The sequence below is a fragment of the Loxodonta africana genome, chromosome 7 (assembly GCF_030014295.1).
Source record: "Loxodonta africana isolate mLoxAfr1 chromosome 7, mLoxAfr1.hap2, whole genome shotgun sequence".
NCBI classification, from domain to species: domain Eukaryota; kingdom Metazoa; phylum Chordata; class Mammalia; order Proboscidea; family Elephantidae; genus Loxodonta; species Loxodonta africana.
Genome location: NC_087348.1, coordinates 86,152,449 through 86,172,999, shown reverse-complemented (window position 1 = coordinate 86,172,999; position 20,551 = coordinate 86,152,449). Strand labels below are relative to the sequence as shown.

The window sequence follows — 20,551 nt, the reverse complement described above, 5'->3', positions numbered from 1 at the left end:
TAGAGTTTAAACCCAAGGGCACTGGTTCCTGGACTAAAAGCTGCATCCTGAGAATTCTCAAAGATAATTAGCTCTGTAGTTCAATCTTCTTCTAAGTTTTCTCTAGTCCACCGATTCCATTTCTGTCTCAGAAGACTTGTTCTGAGGCTGATGACTGATTTTGTCCTATGTGAGGTGAGATTGTAGGAACAGGGGTGAGTAGAGCCAGATATTAGAACTCTTCACAGGTGTATGGTGATGCGAATATCAGGACTTTTGTTTGGAACCTTGTGAAGAGATTGTAGAGAACACCAATGACCAAAATTTGGGCTGACAGGGCAGAAATATATGGCAAGTTCTGAGACGGCTATTGGAGTCTCATTTGGATTTGGGCCCTGTCTCCTTAAAGAAAAGTTTTGCTTTGGCCATTAATCTTATTTGCTCTCTCACCTGGTCTTTCTCCCCTCACACTCTGCTGTCTGCCTTTCCATCTGTGTTATGTTGTAGGTATGCACTGGTGAAAGGATGTACCCAATCCATCAAGAAAGTCAAAGATTGTTAGAGATGCTTAATAGATAAAAAGGTAGCTCCTGATCAATGAGACATGTTCTGTAGTAGTTAAAAAGTATGACTTAGGAGAGATGGATCATGCAGGCAAAGCACTGATATGCTTGGCAGAGTCTGAGGAGTTCCAGGGGAGAGGGAAAGGGAGATTGCTCAGGAGCACAAGGCAGGAGGATGTCTGGGCAGGTTCAAGAAAACTTCTATGGGAAGGAAGCACGGGGTAAGGGCTTTTAGGATAAATGGGAACTTTCCTAGCAGATATTTTCAAAGACAATTCCCCAACTCCCCAGCTTTCCTCTAGAGCTCCAATCAAAACACATTCTCTTGGCTGTTCCTTTTCTCAAATCTCCATCAGCTTCTGAAGGCTGTTTGCCACCCAACTTCTGATCATGTTTGACCTCTGGCTTCTTCCTTCTAGTCTTCTTCACCTGCTTTTTCATCATCAAATCTATGGGGCATACACTGTACCCTTGTCCTTTTTGGTGCCACCACTTTTCCATTTCCTCTAGGTGAATGGTATTCCTTGAGGAAGTTCGTTTTCATACAGCATTTGTGCGGCCACGTTGCCATTGTCCATTGCAGGAAATATCTCCGATAGACTGTCTATGCCTCTTCCAATGCCTGCTTCCCTAGACTCTCCTCTCAGGAAAGAGGAGTAGATTCATTTGAGCCACCCCAGCTTCTCAAAGGAGCCCTAAAGGGATAATCTGGTGCTCGAAGAGGAGTTTTAGCTTCAGAAATCAAAACAAGGAGACAGAGGAGTGAGAATGAGAGGGAAAGAGAGACAGTGAAGTGAGGGAATGTGTATTTTTGAGCTAAAAATTTGTTATTGGTGAAGAGGTAGGCACTTCATTATGATCATTTTTTTAGTTTAATTTTCATAAATATTATACATATACATAGTTTAACATTTTACAAAGTCCTAGAAGGCTTAAAATAAAAAATAGAAGTTCCCTTTCCTACCTTTCCTCTGATTCCTTCTCCTCAGAAGCAATTACTTTAACACTTAAAACCCACTGCCGTCGAGTCGATTCCGACTCATAGTGACCCTATAGGACAGAGTAGAACTGTCCGATAGAGTTTCCAAGGAGCGCCTGGTGGATTTGAACTGCTGACCTCTTGGTTAGGAGCCGTAGCACTTAACCACTATGCCACCAGGGTTTCCACTTATAGCTGTTTCTTTAGTATTTACCTCCGTAAAAACAGCATGCTTATATTGTTATTTCTTTTTAATTTTTTTATTGCGGCTTCAGCGAAAGTTACAGCTCAAGTTAGTTTCTCATAGAAAAATTGATACACACATTGTTATATGATCCTGGTTGTTCTCCCTGTAATGTGACAGCACACTTCTCCTTTCTACCCTGCATTTCCGGTGTCCATTCAGCCGGGTCCTGTACCCCTCTGCCTTCTCATCTCGCCTGCGGACAGGAGCTGCCCGTTTAGTCTCATGCATCTACTTGAGCTAAGAAACACATTCTTCACCAGTATCATTTTATGTCTTATAGTCCAGTCTAATCTTTGTCTCAAGAGCTGGCTTTGGAAATGGTTTTAGTTTTGGGCTAACAGAGAGTCCAGGGGCCATGTCCTCCTGGGTTCCTCCAGTCTCAGTCAGGCCATTAAGTCTCCTCTTTTTACTAGAATTTGAGTTCTGCACTCCATTTTTCTGCGGCTCCATCAGGGGCTCTTTTATGTGTTCCCTGTCAGGGTGGTCATGCTGTTATTCCTTGATCACGTTTTTTAAATCGTTTTTATATGCTATCTACTGATTTTTTTTTAATATGGAAGCTGATCATTTAGGTTTCCTACACGTACCCCCTGATACACATTCACACATATAAACTTTTCTTTTCCTGATCTTATTAATATGATTTTTACCATGCATGTTTATGTTTACATTATTATTAAGTAATATAATTAATAAGTGAAGTACACAGTGAATACAGTTCTTGTATAAGTTTTTTTTTCCTCCTTAGAGTTAATAATTGTCTATTTTTTTTTTCTTGCTTGGTTTTTATATACCTTAACTTTCCACCGGAAATGAGGATTATGTTTCAAACAAGCTTCTGTCTTTTCTTTGTGTTAGAATTTCCTTCTGGCGCCCCCTATCCCCTTGATTCAATCGGGACTCATGGTGCTCCAGGACTCTCCACAGCTGACACTGCTCACCATTAGTCAAGGAATTTCCTCGCCCCCTTGCAGCCTACGGAAACACTGGTCGCGTACTGGTTAAGTGCTATGGCTGCTAACCAAAGGATTGGCAGTTCAAATCTGCCTGGCGCTCCTTGGAAACTCCATGGGGGGCAATTCTACTCTGTCCTATAGGGTCGCTATGAGTCGGAATCGACTTGGTGGCACTGGGTTTGGTTCTTTTTTGGTTGCAGCCTACACCCTCTCCTGTATTGTATCTCTTTGTATCAGCTTCTTAGTTGGAGCCCATGTTTCTCTATTTTTGGCTTGTTCCCTCATTTTGGTGGTGCTTATCTTCAAATACCTTCCTGTGAAAGATTTACTAGAAGGTAAATCTTTTAGAAGTATTTGAAAGTGTTAAATAGCTTTTTTTTTTTTTTTAATCCCAACACATTTTTAATTTATTTGAGTGTAAAATTCTGGGTTGGAGAAATTCCACAGGGAAGTCTGTCCCTAAACAAATTCCATACCTACATGCAAAATCTCTAAATACTTTTTATTGCCTCATTTTAAAATCTGAATGGATGAGACAATCTGGGTATAGGGAATGTGTAGTACTGTCAGACACAAATAGGAGAAGTTCACTGGGGTCAGCATGTAGTCTTTCATTTTGTTCAGTATGTAGCCTTTCATTTAAATCACTCTGCCCACTGCTATGCCTAGAGTCTCCAGAATTTTCCTGGTTTAACTCCACCAGGGAATAAACCTAAAGTAGTGCCTGGATGGACAGGTTGAGAAAGGGAATCCAGAAGTCCTGTATACTCCTCATATGATTTTTAGTCTATGCTTATCCCAACTTAGAGAAGTGCATAATACCTCGAATTCTTGACACTATCTGGGTTCTGCAGTGAAAATCACCTTGATTCTTGTCTTCATCTAGAAGTTATTAGTTTTATTCCATCTGCTTATTCAACGGTAATGGGTTTGGTTTTTGCTTAGTCAGTATTCATCCAACTGCTTTCAAAGTGTTGTTACTATCTCTACTGTGCTACTGTTCTCTCTTCTTCTTTCTATGTTCATGCTGTTTTTATTCTCTTACTGACGTGTTAGTGGGGTATTATGAAGAAATGTTGGTAAATGCAGGTATGTCATCTGATATATTTAACCAGAAGGCCCAAACAAAATATTTACATATAATCTGTATTTCTCTTTGTGTCTATTAGTAGGAAGATAAAGGCCACTTTAGTTTGTCTCAGGAATGGCTGGCTTCAACTACACTGGTGTTAACCATAGGGTCTTCTATCTGCTGGGCATTCCAGGCCGAGAAGACTTACACATATGGATTTCCATCCCCTTCTTCATCTCCTATGTCTTTGTTCTCCTTGGGAATGGCCTGCTCATTTTCATTATCCTCACCAAGAGCAGCCTCCACGAACCTATGTATGTTTTCCTCTGTATGCTGGCTGGAGTTGACATTGTCTTTGCTACCACCACAGAGCCCAAGGCATTGGCCATTTTCTGGTGCAATTATAGAGAAATTTCTCTTAACGGCTGCATTGCCCAGCTCTACTTCCAGCATTCCTCCTTCATCTCTGAGTCAGGCATCTTGCTGATTATGGCATTTGACCGCTACATTGCAATATGTTACCCACTGAGATATACTTCGATTCTTACCCACTCCCTGATTGGGAAAATTGGTGTGGCTGTGTTTTTGAGAGCACATTTTACAATTTCCCCCATGATATTTCTTCTGAAGAGGCTGACTTTTTGCAGAAATAACATCCTTCCACATACATTCTGTGAACACATTGGCTTGGCCAAGTATGCCTGTGATGACACCCGCATAAATATCTGGTATGGGTTTTTTGTCTTAATGTCCACAGTGATCTTAGATGTTGTCCTCATTTTTGCTTCCTATGTTCTGATTCTCCATGCTGTCTTTCACATTCCTTCCCAAGATGCTTGCAACAAAGCTCTCAACACATGCAGCTCCCATGTCTGTGTTATTATTCTCTTTTATGGGCCTGGAATCTTCTCAGTTCTCACACAGCGCTTTGGACGCCACATACCACTACATGTCCATATCTTGCTGGCCAATGTCACCATGCTTGCTCCACCTATGCTGAATCCCATCATTTACGGGGTCAAGACTAAGCAGATACGAGACCAAGTGGTCTATGTGTTTTTTCCAAAGCAGAAACAACTGGGGATGGCAGAGACTGATTTCTGAGAAATTTCGGCTTTGGTAACTGAATGGAAAAATAAAAACTGAGTCACTAGGAAAATGGCTGTTTGACTTCTGGACCTTTGGAGCAACTTACCTGAGGTTGTGGGACTTGCCTCTCTAATAATCTGAAAGTAGTAGTCATGTCTAACTCTGTAAACAATTGAGTTTTGGGTATAGTCAATGTAATACTGAGTCTTGTTTAGATAATTATTAAGTTTTCTGCTTTAGTTATGTTAAGTCCTGGAATGTCTAACCATCTCTCTGGACACCCACTTAAAACTTTCATATGCTTTCTGAAGGTATGATGGGTGTTAAGAGAACATGGGGAGTGGTGCTCCACTTTACTTTTGGTTTGTTATTTCTCAAAATCATTTCCCTCAGCATGGTACAGCTATTGTTAGTGATCTGTTTTCAGACCTCCTTTCCAGTAACCATTTCAACGATGTGGTGAAACCCATGTGAAACTGTTTACTACAGATTAATAAGTAAGCACAAGTAAGACTGTGCTTACCTTGCTTATTGAGTAATCTAACCTCTTTTATCACTATTTACGTTAACCTTGATCACCTGATTGAGGTGATACTCATTCTTTCAGTTTTTAATATTTAAGTTTTTTAAATCATTAGTGACATAAATATTGTGCTAGGGAAACTTTTGTGCATAAGATTTGCCTCTTTGGTGGAGAAGGGAATTAAGTTTTGCATGATCTTTACCTTAAGCAGAATTACTTTAAGAAGGTCAGGGGTATGAAAATTTTAGGCTCCCCCCTGCCCACTGGAAAATTGCATCTAGAAAAGTTACTACGGATTTTTACTCTTGTCAGAAATGCATAAAAGTACCAAACTTACAGTTCTCTTATTAGCGTTTAGTGCTCCATTTAAAAAAAATTTCCCATGTGATAAGGTAAAAATCACTTTCTCATTTTCCTTCAGTTTGAATTTATTTCATAAACAGTTATATTGAACAAATTTCATTGTGCTTATTGGATATTGGAGCCCTGGTGGCCCAGTGGTTAAGTGCTCCAGCTGCTAACCAAAAAGGCAGCAGTTTGAATCCACCAGCCACTCCTTGGAAAAGTTGCAGGGCAGTTCTGCTCTCTCCTACAGGGTTGCTAAGTCAGAATCAAATCGATGGCAACTGAAACGGGTTTATTGAATATCGTATTTCTTTGTGGATTAACAGTAATAACCATTTGTTGGACATGGGCAAAGCTTTTTATGTACCTAATCTCATTTAATCTTCGTATCAGATCCATTGTTTTTATTCTCATTTTACAGACATGGAATTTGAGGTTCAGAGATAACACATAATTTCCCCAAAGGGAGTAATATTTATTGCCATTCTTTTCTCAGGATTTAAAAATTTAAATTTCTAGAATATTCTTTGGTTTGTTTGCTCAGCTTTTGTTTTATTTAAGAGAATATAACAAATATTTTCAAATCTATCAGTCTTTTCCTTTGTGAGTTTTGCTGTTTTAAACTCTGAGGATTTTCTTCAATGTATGATTTAATTATTATTTACATTAGTTTTCTTCTAGTTCTTCTTATGTTTTTTTTTAATATTGAATCTTTCAAAACATATGTTGATGAATAAACAAGCTAAGCGAAATAAAGAAGATAAATTTCAATGACCGATAATCCTCGTGGTACATCCCCAAGGTGGAATATTTAGTTACCCATTTTTGTTCAGGAAATATTTATAGAGTACTAACTCTGTGTGTTAAGAAGCCCTGGTGGTGCAGTGGTTAAGTGCTCAGCTGCTATCTGCAAGGTTGGTGGTTCAAACCCACCAGTCACTCTGAGGGAGAAAGATGTGGCAGCCTGCTTCTGCCAAGATTTACAGCCTTGGAAACCCTGTGGAGCAGTTCTACTCTGTCCTATAGGGTCATTATCAGTTGGAATCGACTCGATGGCAAAGGATTTTTTTAAACCATGTGTCTTAGACTGGAGGCAAGTGTAAATGTATTAAAGGAGCTGTGTGGTTTACAGAACATTTATTACCATGGACAATTTCTACAAATTAAATAAATAAAAGCATGTTACATCACAGTATGATCTCGGTGATATGTTGTTGATCTTGTTAGTTGCTGTCGAGTTGGTTCTGACTCATGGCAACCTTATGTCTAACAGAATGTGATGTTTCCTGGTTCTGTAACATCTTCATGATGTTTGGTATGTTTGGAGAAGAAATACATTCAGAATGTTCCTTAGAAGCAAGGATGATGAGACTTTGACTCACATACTTTGGCCACACCATCAGCAAAGACTAATTGCTAGAAAAGGACATCGTGTTTGGGAAAGTTGAGGGCCAATGAAAATGAAGGAAATTCAGTTAATTGGCCTAATAATGTGTTAAATGTTTCTGTTCTACATCCTAGTTCATTGTGTAGTGCCTGGGGTCTTTAAAGCTTGCACGATGCCACCCAAGGCATGACCATTGTTCTCTATTTGCCTAGCGCAACAGAGGAAGAAGGAAAGTTAGGAACAGGAGGAGGATATGGAATATGTGGCTAATTGCTTCCATGAACAACTGCCTCCTTTGCCATGAGGCCAGAAAAACTAGATGGTGCCCAGATACTACTACTGAACAATTTCACCAAAGATTCTGAAGAAGAATCCTGATCAAAAGTGGGAAAATGTAGAACAGAATTGCAATGGAATCCAGACTTTCCGGAGCCATGAGGGTTGGATGAACCCCCAGAACTACTGCCCTGAGATAATCTTTAAAACATAAACCAAAAATATCCCCTGAGGTCTTCTTAAAAACAAACAATAGCTTAACTAGTAAAAAATGCCTGCCTTGAGCACTATGCTCTTTTAAGATCTATCTATGTGGAATTGAAGTGACAAGAGCAACTCAAAAGATTAAATAGGAATCTTAGGGGACAGTGAGTTTAGCTTCATGGGGGAGAAACAACTCAGAAAAGGAGGGTCAGAATGGTTACATGACTCAAAGAACGCAATCAACGTCACTGAATTGTACATGTAGAAACCGTTGAATTGGTGTATGTTTTGCTGTGTATATTCTCAACCACAACAAACAAATAAAATTAAGAAAAAAAAAAGAAAAAAAGAAAATGAGGGAAATTCTCACAAAGATGGATTGGCACAATAGCTGCAACAATGGACTCAAACATACCAAACTTAACTATAGAAAAACCTCTATATAAATTAAAAAAATTTTTTTTTTTTTCCGTGGGGAGAAAAAAGCTTGTTAAGTTATTAACAAAAATGCTACCACTGAAAATCCCTAGATGATGGAATCAACATTAGTTTTATATACAAAACAACATAAATACTTTTAAGTGGACTTGATTTTGTTTAACATTTTATCATGGTATCTTCAACACAGCACTTAATACATGTTGGTTGAATGGGTGGTGAATGAATAAATGAATGGGTGAGAGAATCCATAGGATCCCAGCTTCGAAAGTGCTTCTATATCTTCTAGGAGTCATGGTTGAAGATCAGATGGAGGAAGATCTGGGGCCTTGCTTAGGGTCCCTAACCACATTCTCATTCTTTACCCTGACCTCTCCCCTTGAAAACCTCTCTCCAGTCCCTTTTCTGGCCCAAACTCATGGAGCTTCTCAAGCATACTTTTTGCAGTAGGCTCTAGGCATCCAGGTAGGAAAAGAGTTTAGGGTTTAACAGTTATGTTACTGACAGGAGAGACGATCGCAGGGGAGAAGAAAGTCAAAACAGTAAGTCCAAGTCCATGCTCCTTGACGATGATCAGGGAAAGAACAATTTGCCTTATAGTTTCTCCTTCAACCTGGTCCACTGGCCACAGCACACAGGCTACTGGTTGTGGAAACACCCTGAGATTGAGGTAGGGGTACTGCTTCAGCCTGGGGTTCCTGATGGCTGTGATGGATGGTTTGGGGTGAAGACAGTCATGAGGTTGGTACCAGGATAGACTGGACCCTTCTGCCTATGGGCATAAACATTAGGGTTCTGAGTGTGGGGATAGAGGAGGTGGGGGAAACACTGAGTTTATTGACGAAGGACATGGGAAACAATGATGGATTGCCTTCATCATTTGTTCACACTAAAGAGGTTATGTTTTGGAATTTTCCATCCTCTGAGATCAGAGTCAGGGTGGATAGAACAAAATGTTTCTGCAGAAGCCAGGTGGCACAGTGGAAATATTAGTGGAATGGAATGAGAGAGAGGCAAGACAACTTGCTTCTAGACTTCCTTAACTCACTTCTTCTGTGACCTTGGAAAAATTGCTTTTCCTTCCGAAGCCTTTGTAAATAATAAGTTGCATGAAAAGAGTATTGTAAAGCAAGGGTTGGCAAACCGGCCAGAGTGAATATTTCAGGCTTTGAAAATAATCTCTTGTTCCAACTACTCAACTATGCCCCCTGCCAAACAGCCATAGACAATATGTAAATGAATGGGTATGGCCGTATTCCAAAAACATTTTATCTACAGAAGCAGACAGCAGGCAGGATTTGGCCCATAGGCAGTAGTTTACTGACCTCTGTTATAAAGTCCCAAGCAGTACTGGCATTTATATCTTTGACTCAAGGTTAGTCTATCTCCTTTCAGATATCTGTGACTTCAATCACGTTCTTCCTTCCTCACATTTCTTTATCTGGTGTTATGGGTTGAATTGTGGTCCCGAAAAATGTGTGTCATTTTGGCTAGGCCATGATTCCCAATATTGTGTGATTATCCACCATTTTGCCATCTGTGATTTTCCTATGTGTTGTAAATCCTACCTCTGCGATGTTAATGAGGTAGGATTAGAGGCACTTACGTTAATGAGGCAGAACTCAATCTACAAGATTAGGTTGTACCTTGAGGCAATCTCTTTTGAGCTACAAAAATAGAAGTGAGCAGAGAGACAGGGAGACCTCATGCCACCAAGAAAGAAGACCCAGCAGGGAAGTGCATCCTTTGGACCCAGGGTCTCTGTGCTGAGAAGCTCCTAGACCAGGGGAAGATTGATAACAAGGACCTTCCTCCAGAGCTGATAGAGAAAGAAAGCCTTCCCCTACAGCTGGCACCCTGAATTTGGATTTCGAGCCACCTAAACTGGGAGAGAATAAATTTCTCTTTGTTAAAATCATCCACTTGTGGTATTTCTGTTGCAGAAGCACTAGAAAACTAAGACACTTGGCAAAGTCTTATTTGTTCTTCAAGGTTCGCACCTTTAGGAAACCATTTCTTAGTTTTCAGGGAGTTGTCTATGTTTCCACAGCTCCTTGTGTTTACTTTTTCTTTACATTGTCTATATTATATAGATAGACATTCTTGCTGAATTGTTTGTCTCCCTCCAAGTAGGCCATAGGTCCTCAAGAAGCCACGCCTGGAACATATGGTGTGTGCTCAGTAACCAAAACCCATTGTCCTTGAGTTGATTTAAGACTCATAGCGACCCTACAGGACACGGTAGACTGCCCCATAGGGTTTCCAGGACTGTAAATTTTTACAGATGCAGACTGCCACATCTTTCTCCAGTGGAGTGGGCTGGTGGGTTCGAACTGCCGACCTTTCAATTAACAGCCATTGCTTAACCACTGCATAGCCAGGGATAGAGGAAAAATAGTAAAATTCAGTGAAATTGGGTAACCAATTCAGTTACCATTTTTGCTTCTGAGATGCACTGTATATCACATTCCGGTGGTCAAAGTGGAAACTGAAGTGTAATTCACAGCTTTTAGCTTAGTAACTATTTGAAACTAAGATCTATGGCATTCTAGAGCTGGGAGGCTGACCTAATTTGTGTAATCATCTAATTACAGACGATCTAATTCGACCTCTCCCTACCTTTAGTTTTAAGGATGATGGGACTGCGTAATTTCATTGAGATCACATAGCTAGTAAACAGAACGGCAAGTAATTTTAACTTATTTTCTTGGCCCCCTAGCCAGGATTCTTTTCACTGCTCCATGCAATGGAGAATGATCTGTTACTCCTTCTACTACTTCAACCCCATTCAGCTTCTTGGAGAGAGAAAGGAGAGGACCACCAAATGCTATATACCTCAATGCACAGGAGACCTCCCCTGGGCATGGCAATCCCTAACCACACTCTTACCAACCACTCACTCTTCATTCTGCTGGGCACCCGTGGCCTGGAAGATGAGCACACATGGGTCTCTCTCCCTTTCTTTATCTCCTACCTTTTTGCTCTCCTTGGGAATAGCCTCCTTGTCCTCACTGTATTCATTGAGCACAGTCTCCACGAACCCAAGTACCTCTTCCTCTGCATGATGGCTACAGCTGACTGCATCTTGTCCACTACCACTGTGCCCAAGGCCCTGGTCATATTCTGGATCCATGTAAGGGAGATCTCCCTTGATGGCTGTGTTACCCAAATCTTCTTCATTCATACCACCTTCATCACAGAATCAGGGGTTGTGTTAGCAATGACAGCTGACCACTTTGTGGCCATCTACGACCCACTGCACTATACCACAGTGGTCAGTTGTGTTGAAATCATTTTAGAGTTGGCTTGGCTGTGGTCCTGAGAAGCTGTGTTCCTGGCGAAGCTGCTGTCTTTTTGCCATAGCAATGTGAATGTGCTGCTGCATACTTGCTGTGAGCACACAGATGTTGCCATGTTTGCCTCTGCTGATATTCGTGTCGATGTTTGGTATGACTTGTCTGTCTTGCTCTCTACTATGGTGCTAAATGCCTTGCTCATCATAGTTTCCTACATCCTCATCCTCTGCTATCTTCTGCCTCCCTTCCCAAGGAGTTTGACAAAAGTCTCTGGGCACATGTGGCTCCCATCTTGAGTCATTTCCATGTTCTACTTGCCTGGGCATTTTTACCATATTTCCCAGGGTGATTGTTAAGGCTGTGTGTCAGCTTGGTTGGACCATGATTCTCAGTGGTTTGGGAGTTATGATGTAGTCTGGCAGCTATGTAGTGTTGTAGTCACCTCCATAATGAGATCCGATATAATGTAATTGCCTGTATGATGAAATCTGCTGTGAGTAGCCAATCAGTTGAAGGGGAATTTTCTTGGGGATATGGTCTGCATCCAATATGTATGGACTTTTTGGCGAACCTCGCTGGATTTTGCTCTCCTCTGAACCCTGCATTTGGCTTGTCATCATCTGACCTCTGGTTCTTGGGACTTGAGCCAGAAGCCTGCCATCTGATGTGCTGATCTTGGGTTCATCAGCCCTTGCAGCTACATGAGTCAGGAGAAGCCTCCATCCTGATGGCTGACTTACAGACCTTGGACTTTCCAGTCTCTACAGCTGTGTGAGCCATTTCCTTGATATAAATCTCTCTCTCTCTCTCTATACGTATGCTTCACTGGTTTTGCCTCTCTAGAGAACCCAGTCTAAGGCATTTGGAACTTAGAGTGGTTCTAGAGAAGCAAAATTCTAAGGATGAGTTTTCTAAATTGGTTCTCAAGTCTGGTTAGTCGTAAAGATATTGATGACTCTGCTTCCAGTAGTAAAGAGGGCACTGCTAATCCATGGCATTAGGTGGCAATAGAAATACGCAAAAGATCACCACCAATAGATTAAGTACTATTGAGAGGTGAAAATCTGGGAGATGATATGTGTGAAGCTTTTCAACAATTTTGTCAGAACGAGAAGTATAAAGAAGCTAGTTGGTTAGTCCTACTTTCACCAGAGAAAGTGGTGAAAGAAAGAGATGAGCTCAGGGCTTCAGAGTCACAGCTCAAGTACCAAATAAATGACCTTAAAGTTGCCACTTGTGCCCTGAAAGAAAGCTTTCATTCTTGCAGTAAGAGAGCTGATATTGCCAAAAAGCAAACTCAGAGTTTTAGAGTGGCTAAAATACAATGCCAACTGAATTCCCAGCGTCAAGTGGTGAAAGAAGTTAAAGTGAGGACATTGGTTGGAAAGAAATGGGGTCCTGAAAAACTTGGGATGGTAATCTATAGGCAGATAATCAGGAAGCTGGGAACACTGAGTCCCTAAATTCCGTTGAATTACTCCTGCCAACAAAACCATTATCCTTCCACCCCCATTTGATGAGATTAACCCAGCTGTGTCTGAAGGGCCTTTGTCTAAGATATTGCCAGATAAGACATCTGAGTCACCCTGTGGGGAAGCACTGCCAGAGGCAGATGCATTACAAGACATCACTGAATGTTCTCAAAACACATCCTACCACCCATTTTTGCTTCTAGGCCTATAACTAGACTTAAATCCAAGAGATCCCCAAAAGGTGAAGTAAAAAGTGTGATCCAGGAGAAGGTACAATGCACTCCAGAAGAACTGCTTGACTTTTCTAATATATACAAACATATTTGTGGGAATTGCTATTAAGGGTGTGGGATAATGGTATAAGGAACATACAGTTGGATCAGTCCGAGTTTATTGACACGGGCCCACTAAGCACAGATTCTTCATTCAGTGTTTCAGCTCTCAAGTTCAGGTAAGGATCCAGTAGTTATTTCGTTGGGTCACTGAAGCATGGATTATGCAGCAGCCTACACTAAATCAAGGTGGAGCACCAGGCCTGCCTTGGTATGCTGTAGAAGAAGGTATCCAAAGGCTTAGGGAAACTGTTGTGTTAGAGGTTAGATCCATAGACCCACACATGGAGTGCCCAGAGGACTCACCTTTTACCACATGGTGAGGAACAAATTTGTGAAGGGAGCCCTAGCATCCTTGAAGACTGCTGTGATTGCTATTTTATGTAAGTCAGATTTGACAGAGGGAGTTGCCCCAACTGAATTAAGACCTCAAACTACAGTGAGGCTGATTGGACCTGGTGGTGGTAGGGGCCAAGTGGTGGCAGTCAATCAACAAAGACAAGTTGGGTGTGGTTACCATAATGGATAGTGGAGTCAAAGCAGTAATCAAAATAGTCTGGTATAGATTTATGGTGTTGGCTGCTTAGGGTGTTCCTAGGACTGAAATAGATGGGAAGTCTACTAAATATTTACTTGATCTGTACAAGCAGAAGAATTCTAGGTCAAGTGAATGGCAGTCTAACTCGAATCCCCAGACTAGAGAGTGACAGCCCCTCAATCAATTCCCAAACTTCAGCCAGTTTACAGACCCACATCCCCTTGAATGAAAGGGAGACCAGGTTCCCTTGAGGAAGGGCTCTACTACACTGTCAAAAATTTATACCATTAATCTTTCTCTCAGCCTTCCCCAGAGGAATCTACTGCATTTTATGAGAGTGTCTGTTCACCGGTGAAAAGTAAATAATCAGACTTTTGAGGATTACTGGATACTGGCTCTGAACTGACAGTAATTCCAGAAGACCCAAAATGGCACTGGGGCCCACCAGTCAGAATGGGGGCATATGGAGGTCAGGCTATTGAAGGAATCCTGGCTCGATTTTGTCTCAGAGTGGATCCAGTGGCTCTCTGAACTCATCATGTAGTGATTTCCCCAGTTCTAGAATGCATAATTGGAAGAGATATACTCAGCAACTGGTAGAACCCCAACATTGGGATCCTGACAAGTGGAGTAAGGGCTATTATGGTAGGAAAAGCCAAGCGGAAGCCATTAGATGTCCCTACCTAGGAAAAGAGTAAACCAAAAGCAATACCACATTCCTGGTGGGAACTCAGAGATTACTCCCACCATCAAGGACTTGAAGGATGCAGGGGTGATGATACCCACCACATCCGCACTCAGCTCACCTATTTGGCCTGTGCAAAAAAAAAGATGGATTTTGGAGAATGACAGTGGATTATTGCAAACTTAACCAGGTGGTGACTCCAACTGTAGCTGCTGTTCCCGATGTAGTTTCATTGCTTGAGTAAATTGATACATCTCCTGGTACCTGGGATGCAGCTGTTATCTGGCTAATGCCTTTTTCTCCATATCTGTTTCAAAAGACCACCGGAAGCAGTTTGCCTTCAGCTGGCAAGGCCGACCATACACCTTCACTATTCTATGGCATAATTTAGTTCACAGGGAACTTGACCACTGTTCCCTTCTACAAGGCGTCACACTGGTGTATTACATTGATGACATTATGCTCACTGGACTTCCTGAGGAAGAAGTGTCAATGACTCTTGACTTATTGGTAAAATATTTGCATGCGAGAGGGTGGGAAATTAATCCCACAGTAATTCAGGCACCTTCCATCTCAGTGACATTTCTAGGAATCTAAAGGTGTGGGGCATGATAAGATATTCCTTCCAAAGGATAAGTTGTTACATCTGGCCCCTCCTACAACTAAAAAGGGAGCACAACTTCTGGTGGGCTTCTTCAGATTTTGGAGGCTACATATCCCTCATTTGGGTGTGCTACTCTGGCCTATTTACTAAGTGACTTGAAAAGGGCTAGTTTTGAGTGGGGCCCAGAATGAGAAGGCTCTCCAACAGGTTCTGGCTGCTGTGCAAGCCGCTCTGCCACTTGGGTCATATGATATGGCTGATTCAATGGCTCTGGAAATATCAGTGGCAGATAGAGATGCTGTTTGGAGTCTTAGGCAGGCCTCTATTGGTAAATCACAGCACAGACCCTTAAGATTTTGGAGATAAGCCCTGCGATCCTTTGCAGATAAGCACTCTCCTTTTGAGAAGTAGCTTTTGGCTTGTTCCTGAGCCTTAGTAGAGACTGAACGCTTAATCACAGGGCCACCAAGTCACTATGTGGCCTGAGCTGTCCATCATGAGCTGGGTGTTGTCTGATCCACAGAGCCATAAAGTCAGATGTGCACAGGAGAACTCCATCATTAAATGGAAGTGCTATATACAAGATCAAGAACCAATAGTACTGAAGGAAGAAGTGCAAGCTTGAAGGCATTGGTGAAAAATAAGGCTTCAGGAATTCAGGGAATGCCAATTGAGATGTTTCAAGAAACAGATGCAGTGCTGGAGGCTCTCACTCATCTATGAAGGACTGTGGTGAAGGGAAATCTCTTGATGGGCAGAACTGTTAGCAGTGCATCTGGTCGTTCACTTTGCTTAGAAGGAGAAATGGCCAGATGTGCAACTCTACACTGATTCATGGGCTATTGCCAAGGGTTTGGCTGGATGGTCAGAGACTTGGAAGGAACGTGATTGGAAAATTGGTGACAAGGAAGTATGGGTGCCTGTACAACCCTCTCAGAATGGGCCAAAGAAGTGAAGATATTTGTGCCTCATGTGAATGCTCACCAAAAGGTGACCTCAGCAGAGGAGGATTTTAACAATCAAGTGGATAGAGTGATGCATTCTGTAGAAACCAGTCATCTTCTTTCCCCAGCCATTCCTGTCATTGCCCAATGGTCTCCTGAACAAAGTGGCCGTGGTGGCAAGGATAGAAGTTATGCATGGGCTCAGCAACATGGACTTCCACTCACCAAGGCCAACTTGGCTACAGCTACTTCTGAGTATCCAATCTGCCAGCAGCAGAGACCAACACTGAGCCCTGATATGGCACCATTCCTAGACGTGGTTAGCCAGCAAGCAACCTGGTGGCAAGTTGATTACACTGGACGGTTTTCAACATGGAAAGCACAGTGTTTTGTTCTTATTGGAATAGACACCTACTCTGGATATGCATTTGCCTTCCCTAAACACAGTGTTTCTGCCAAAAGTACCATCCGTGGACTTAAAGAATGCCTTATCCACCATCATGGTACTACACACATCATCGCCTCAGATCAAGTGACTCATTGCACAGCAAATGAAGTGCAGCAATGGGCTCATTATCTTGGAATTCACTGGTCTTACCGTGTTCCCCATCATCCTGAAGCTGCTGGCTTGATAGAATAATAGAATTGCCCTCTAAAGACACAATTACGGTGCCAACTAGGTGGCAATACCTTGCAGGTTTAGGGCAATGTTCTCCAGGAGGCTGTGTATGCTCTAAAACAGCGTCCAATACATGCTGCTGTTTCTCATAGCCAGGATTCATGGGTCCAGGAATCAACTGGTAGAAATGGGAATGGCACCACTCAATATTACCCCTAGTGAGCTACTCACAAAATTTTTGCTCCCTGTTCCCACAACCCTATGCTCTGCAGGTCTAGAGGTCTTAGTTCCAAAGGAAGGAATGCTTCCACCTGGGAACACATCACTGATCCCATTGAACTGGAAGCTGAGAATGCCACCCTGCCAGTTTGGGCTTCTGATGCCTCTGAATCAACAGGCAAAGAAGGAAGTTACCATATTGGCTGGTATGATTGATCCTGATTACCAAAAGAAAATCAGATTGATATTACATAATGGAGGTAAAGAAGAGTATGTCTGGAATGCAGGAGATCCCCTAGGGCATCTCTTACTACTATCATGCCCTGTGATTAAAGTCACTGGAAAACTTCAGCAGCCCAATTCCTTCATGACTATTAATGGGCCCAGGCCTTTCAGAAACGAAGGTTTGGGTCACCTCACCAGGCTAAGAACCATGACCAGCTGAGACGCCTGCTGAGGGTAAGGGGAATACGGAATGGGTGGTGGAAGAAGGTAGTTCTAAATACCAGTTAGGACCATGTGAGCAGTTACAGAAAAGAGGACTGTAATTGTTGAGAGCGTTTCTTCTTGCATGTTTGCATCAAATATTTTTGTTTTCTTCACTTATATAAGATGTAAACAGCTTGTATGTCTTCGGTCGTATGTGTGTTAGTTGTGTCTTATTAGGCACAAGTATAACTGTATAATTTCCTTTATGTAGAGATTATGTATAGTTTAAGGAGATGTGTACAGGTGCCAAGGGCTTAAGGTTGTGTGTCAGCTTGGCTCACCATGACTCTCAGTAGTTTGGCAGTTATGATATAGCCTGGTAGCTATGTAATGATGTAATCCCCTCCATGATGAGATCTGATATAATGTAATCATCTTCAGGATGAAATCTGCTGTGAGCAGCCAATCAGTTGGAGGGGAATTTCCTTAGGGGTGTGGTCTGTATCCAATATATGGGGACTTTCTGGCAAACTTTGCTGGCTTTTGCTCTGCTCTGGATCCTGCATTTGGTTTGTTATCATCTGACCTCTGGTTCTTGGGGCTTGAGCCAGCAGCCTGCCATCTTACCTGCTAATCTTGGGTTTATCAGCCCCTGCAGCTATGTGAGTCCAGAGAAGCCTCCAGCTTTACACCTGACCCAGACACGTGGAACTTGCCAGCCTCTACAGCCATGTGAGCCATTTCCTTGATATAAGTCTCTTTCTGTATATACCTGTATCTGTCTATCCAGCCTAAGGCAGCCAGCGATTTGGGCGCCTTGTTCCTCTCCATACACATATCCTGCTGGCCAATGTCTGCATGTTAGCCCCTCCCCTGCTGAACTGCATCATTTACAGGGTCAAGACTAGGCAGATTCGAGAATGTGTGGTAAGTGCTTTGTCTTCCCAGTGGAAAGAATGCTCAGTTTGTGTAACTGATTGGGTGGTATGTTTACCAATATAGGGCTTCGCATTTATCTACTTTGTGGATACTTATTATTTAAAAGTTCCGTTGATTTGAACAAAGTGACTTGTATTGAATTTGAAGAGAAGAAAATTAACAGCCAGATTATCATATGAGTTTGGAAAAGTTGGTGTTTAAGAAAGAGAATGGGCTTGTGGATCAGAATTAGATCTGAATCCTCATGCATTAATAATGCTGTGTTTAGCCTTAGGAAAGTTACTTGTTTTCTCAGCAACTGTGATGGGTAAGGTTGTGTGCCAACTTGGCTGGGCCATGATTCTCAGTGTTTGTTAGTTATGACGTAGTTTGGCAGTTGTATAATGATGTCATCATCTCCATGATGAGATTGGCTATGAGCAGCCAGTAAGTTGAAAGCGAGTTTCCTTGGGGTTGTGGCCTGCATCCAATACATATGGACTTTCTGGCAAAGTTCACTGGCTTTTGCTTGCTCTGGATTCTGCTAGTCATGATCTGACCTTTTGTTCTCGGGCCTTGATTCAGCAGCTTGCTGTATTGCCTGCAGACCTTAGATTCATCAGTTGTAAGCCAGCAGCCTGCTGTCTCACCTGTCAATCTTGGGTTCATTAGCCCCTGGAGCTATGTGAGTCAGAAGCCTCACAGTTGGGACTTTCCAGGCTCTACAACCACGTGAGCTGTTTCCTTGATATAAATCTTTCCTTCTCTCTCTCACTATATAGGTATATATATATATATATATATATATATGCATACATACATATATATATACATAAAAACCCACTAAAAACCCACTGCCGTCGAGTCAATTCCGACTCATAGCGACCCTATAGGACAGAGTAGAACTGGCCCATAGAGTTTCCGAGGAGTGCCTTGCAGATTTGAACTGCCGACCTCTTGGTTAGCAGCTGTAGCACTTAATCGCTACACCACCAGGGTTTCCATATATATACATACGTCTATATATATATACATGCATACATACATATGCGTGTATATATACACGCTTCCCTCTTTTCGCTTCTCTGGAGAATCTAGCCTAAGATAGCAACTCTTATTTCATTTGTAAAATGGGAAAAACACTACTCATTGACATATTTCCCAATAGGTAACCTAAGGACATGCTTAGGGTACCAGAAAAAGAGGGACATGAAAACTAAGCTAAACCAAATCAAACAATGAGAAAACTACCTACAATGTACTTATCTAGAGTATTTCAATTAGAATATTTTAAAATAATCTATTTTAATTATATATACTTGTCTGACATTTTGAAAAATAAAATTTCATTTGAATTTCCTGATTATGCCTGACTGTATCATTATCATAAGTGTATGACAGAACTAAACAAAATAAAGCTTAAAAAGGATCTTGGATACATATGAGACAGAGTGAGCAGTAAATAAATTTTTAAGTGCTCATCTCTTTCTGCCTTAGCTTATCTTTAAAATTTTGGTGTAAAAAACTTTGCCTCTCCTAATTCAAAAAGAAGTTGTAGAATCAAGGAGATCAAGAAAGTCAACAGGTTATATTTGCATTTTAAAGGACTGTATTAATCAAAATTGAAATTGGTGCTGGTAGTGTCTTCTATCTCAAGAGAATTTGTTGTGAGACATGGAGGGGGATATCTGTGTCACTTGTTAGTGAAATCTCTACTGCTTGATTCCTTTTGGTGGGGACCAAGGGGATGGCAGTGTGTTATCTGTGTGATTCCCAAGTATCAGGGTAACTCAATATACCAAGGCATTCAGATTTTGAGAAATCAGATTATTTAAGTTTATATCATTATGATAGTCTCCTCCAACCAGTATAGCAATTGAAGGTCACAAACCATTATTTACATTGGCTAACCCCAAAGAGACACAGAGAAGCAGAAAAACTGATGATATTCAAATAGAAATGTATGATGTTGCAACCAACAGCACCGTGTAAACCTAAGTCTAGAAGTAAAATCACTATGAGCCCAAGAAGATCCTGAGAGGCAGCAGGTAGCAGTGGAAGGTACCCAGGGCAAGACGCAGGGTTCTCACTATCTGCTGAATGACTGGAATGGCTTCACCTACAAGGTCAAAGATTCAGGCTTCCTCCAAAATCTTGGCCTCTGCTTTCCAGGGAGTATATGCACTTGAAGAGTAGTTTTCCTGAAAGACTTTTAAGAGGATGAGAGCCTTGCCATGACGCATCTTGCCTGATACACCTAAATTCCTATTAGCATTGACCTGTTCACATGTGCAGGATGCCATAATTCTGGTGGCTACGAAGAGAAGTCATTCCTGAGACTTTTCCATGCTTTCAAATTATTATTTCACAACATTTAATACAATCGTTACCAGCTATGGTGTTATAGTCTATGGTTCCTTGTAGACTGCCGGCAAAC

At 41.7% G+C, this 20,551-nt stretch overlaps 1 protein-coding gene across 1 annotated transcript; it reads left to right on the top strand.

Moving 5' to 3' along the window:
• The first annotated feature begins 3,779 nt into the window (after positions 1-3,779).
• Positions 3,780-5,118, top strand: LOC100663576 (olfactory receptor 52B4-like). The gene has a single exon (XM_003423266.3). The coding sequence runs from the start codon at positions 3,929-3,931 to the stop codon at positions 4,898-4,900; it is 972 nt and encodes a 323-aa protein (XP_003423314.2). The 5' UTR covers positions 3,780-3,928; the 3' UTR covers positions 4,901-5,118.
• Positions 5,119-20,551: the final 15,433 nt, after the last annotated feature.

Bases quoted from the DNA above. Each gene is read 5' to 3' on its own strand.
- LOC100663576 (XM_003423266.3), top strand. From the start codon at position 3,929: ATGGCTGGCTTCAACTACACTGGTGTTAACCATAGGGTCTTCTATCTG.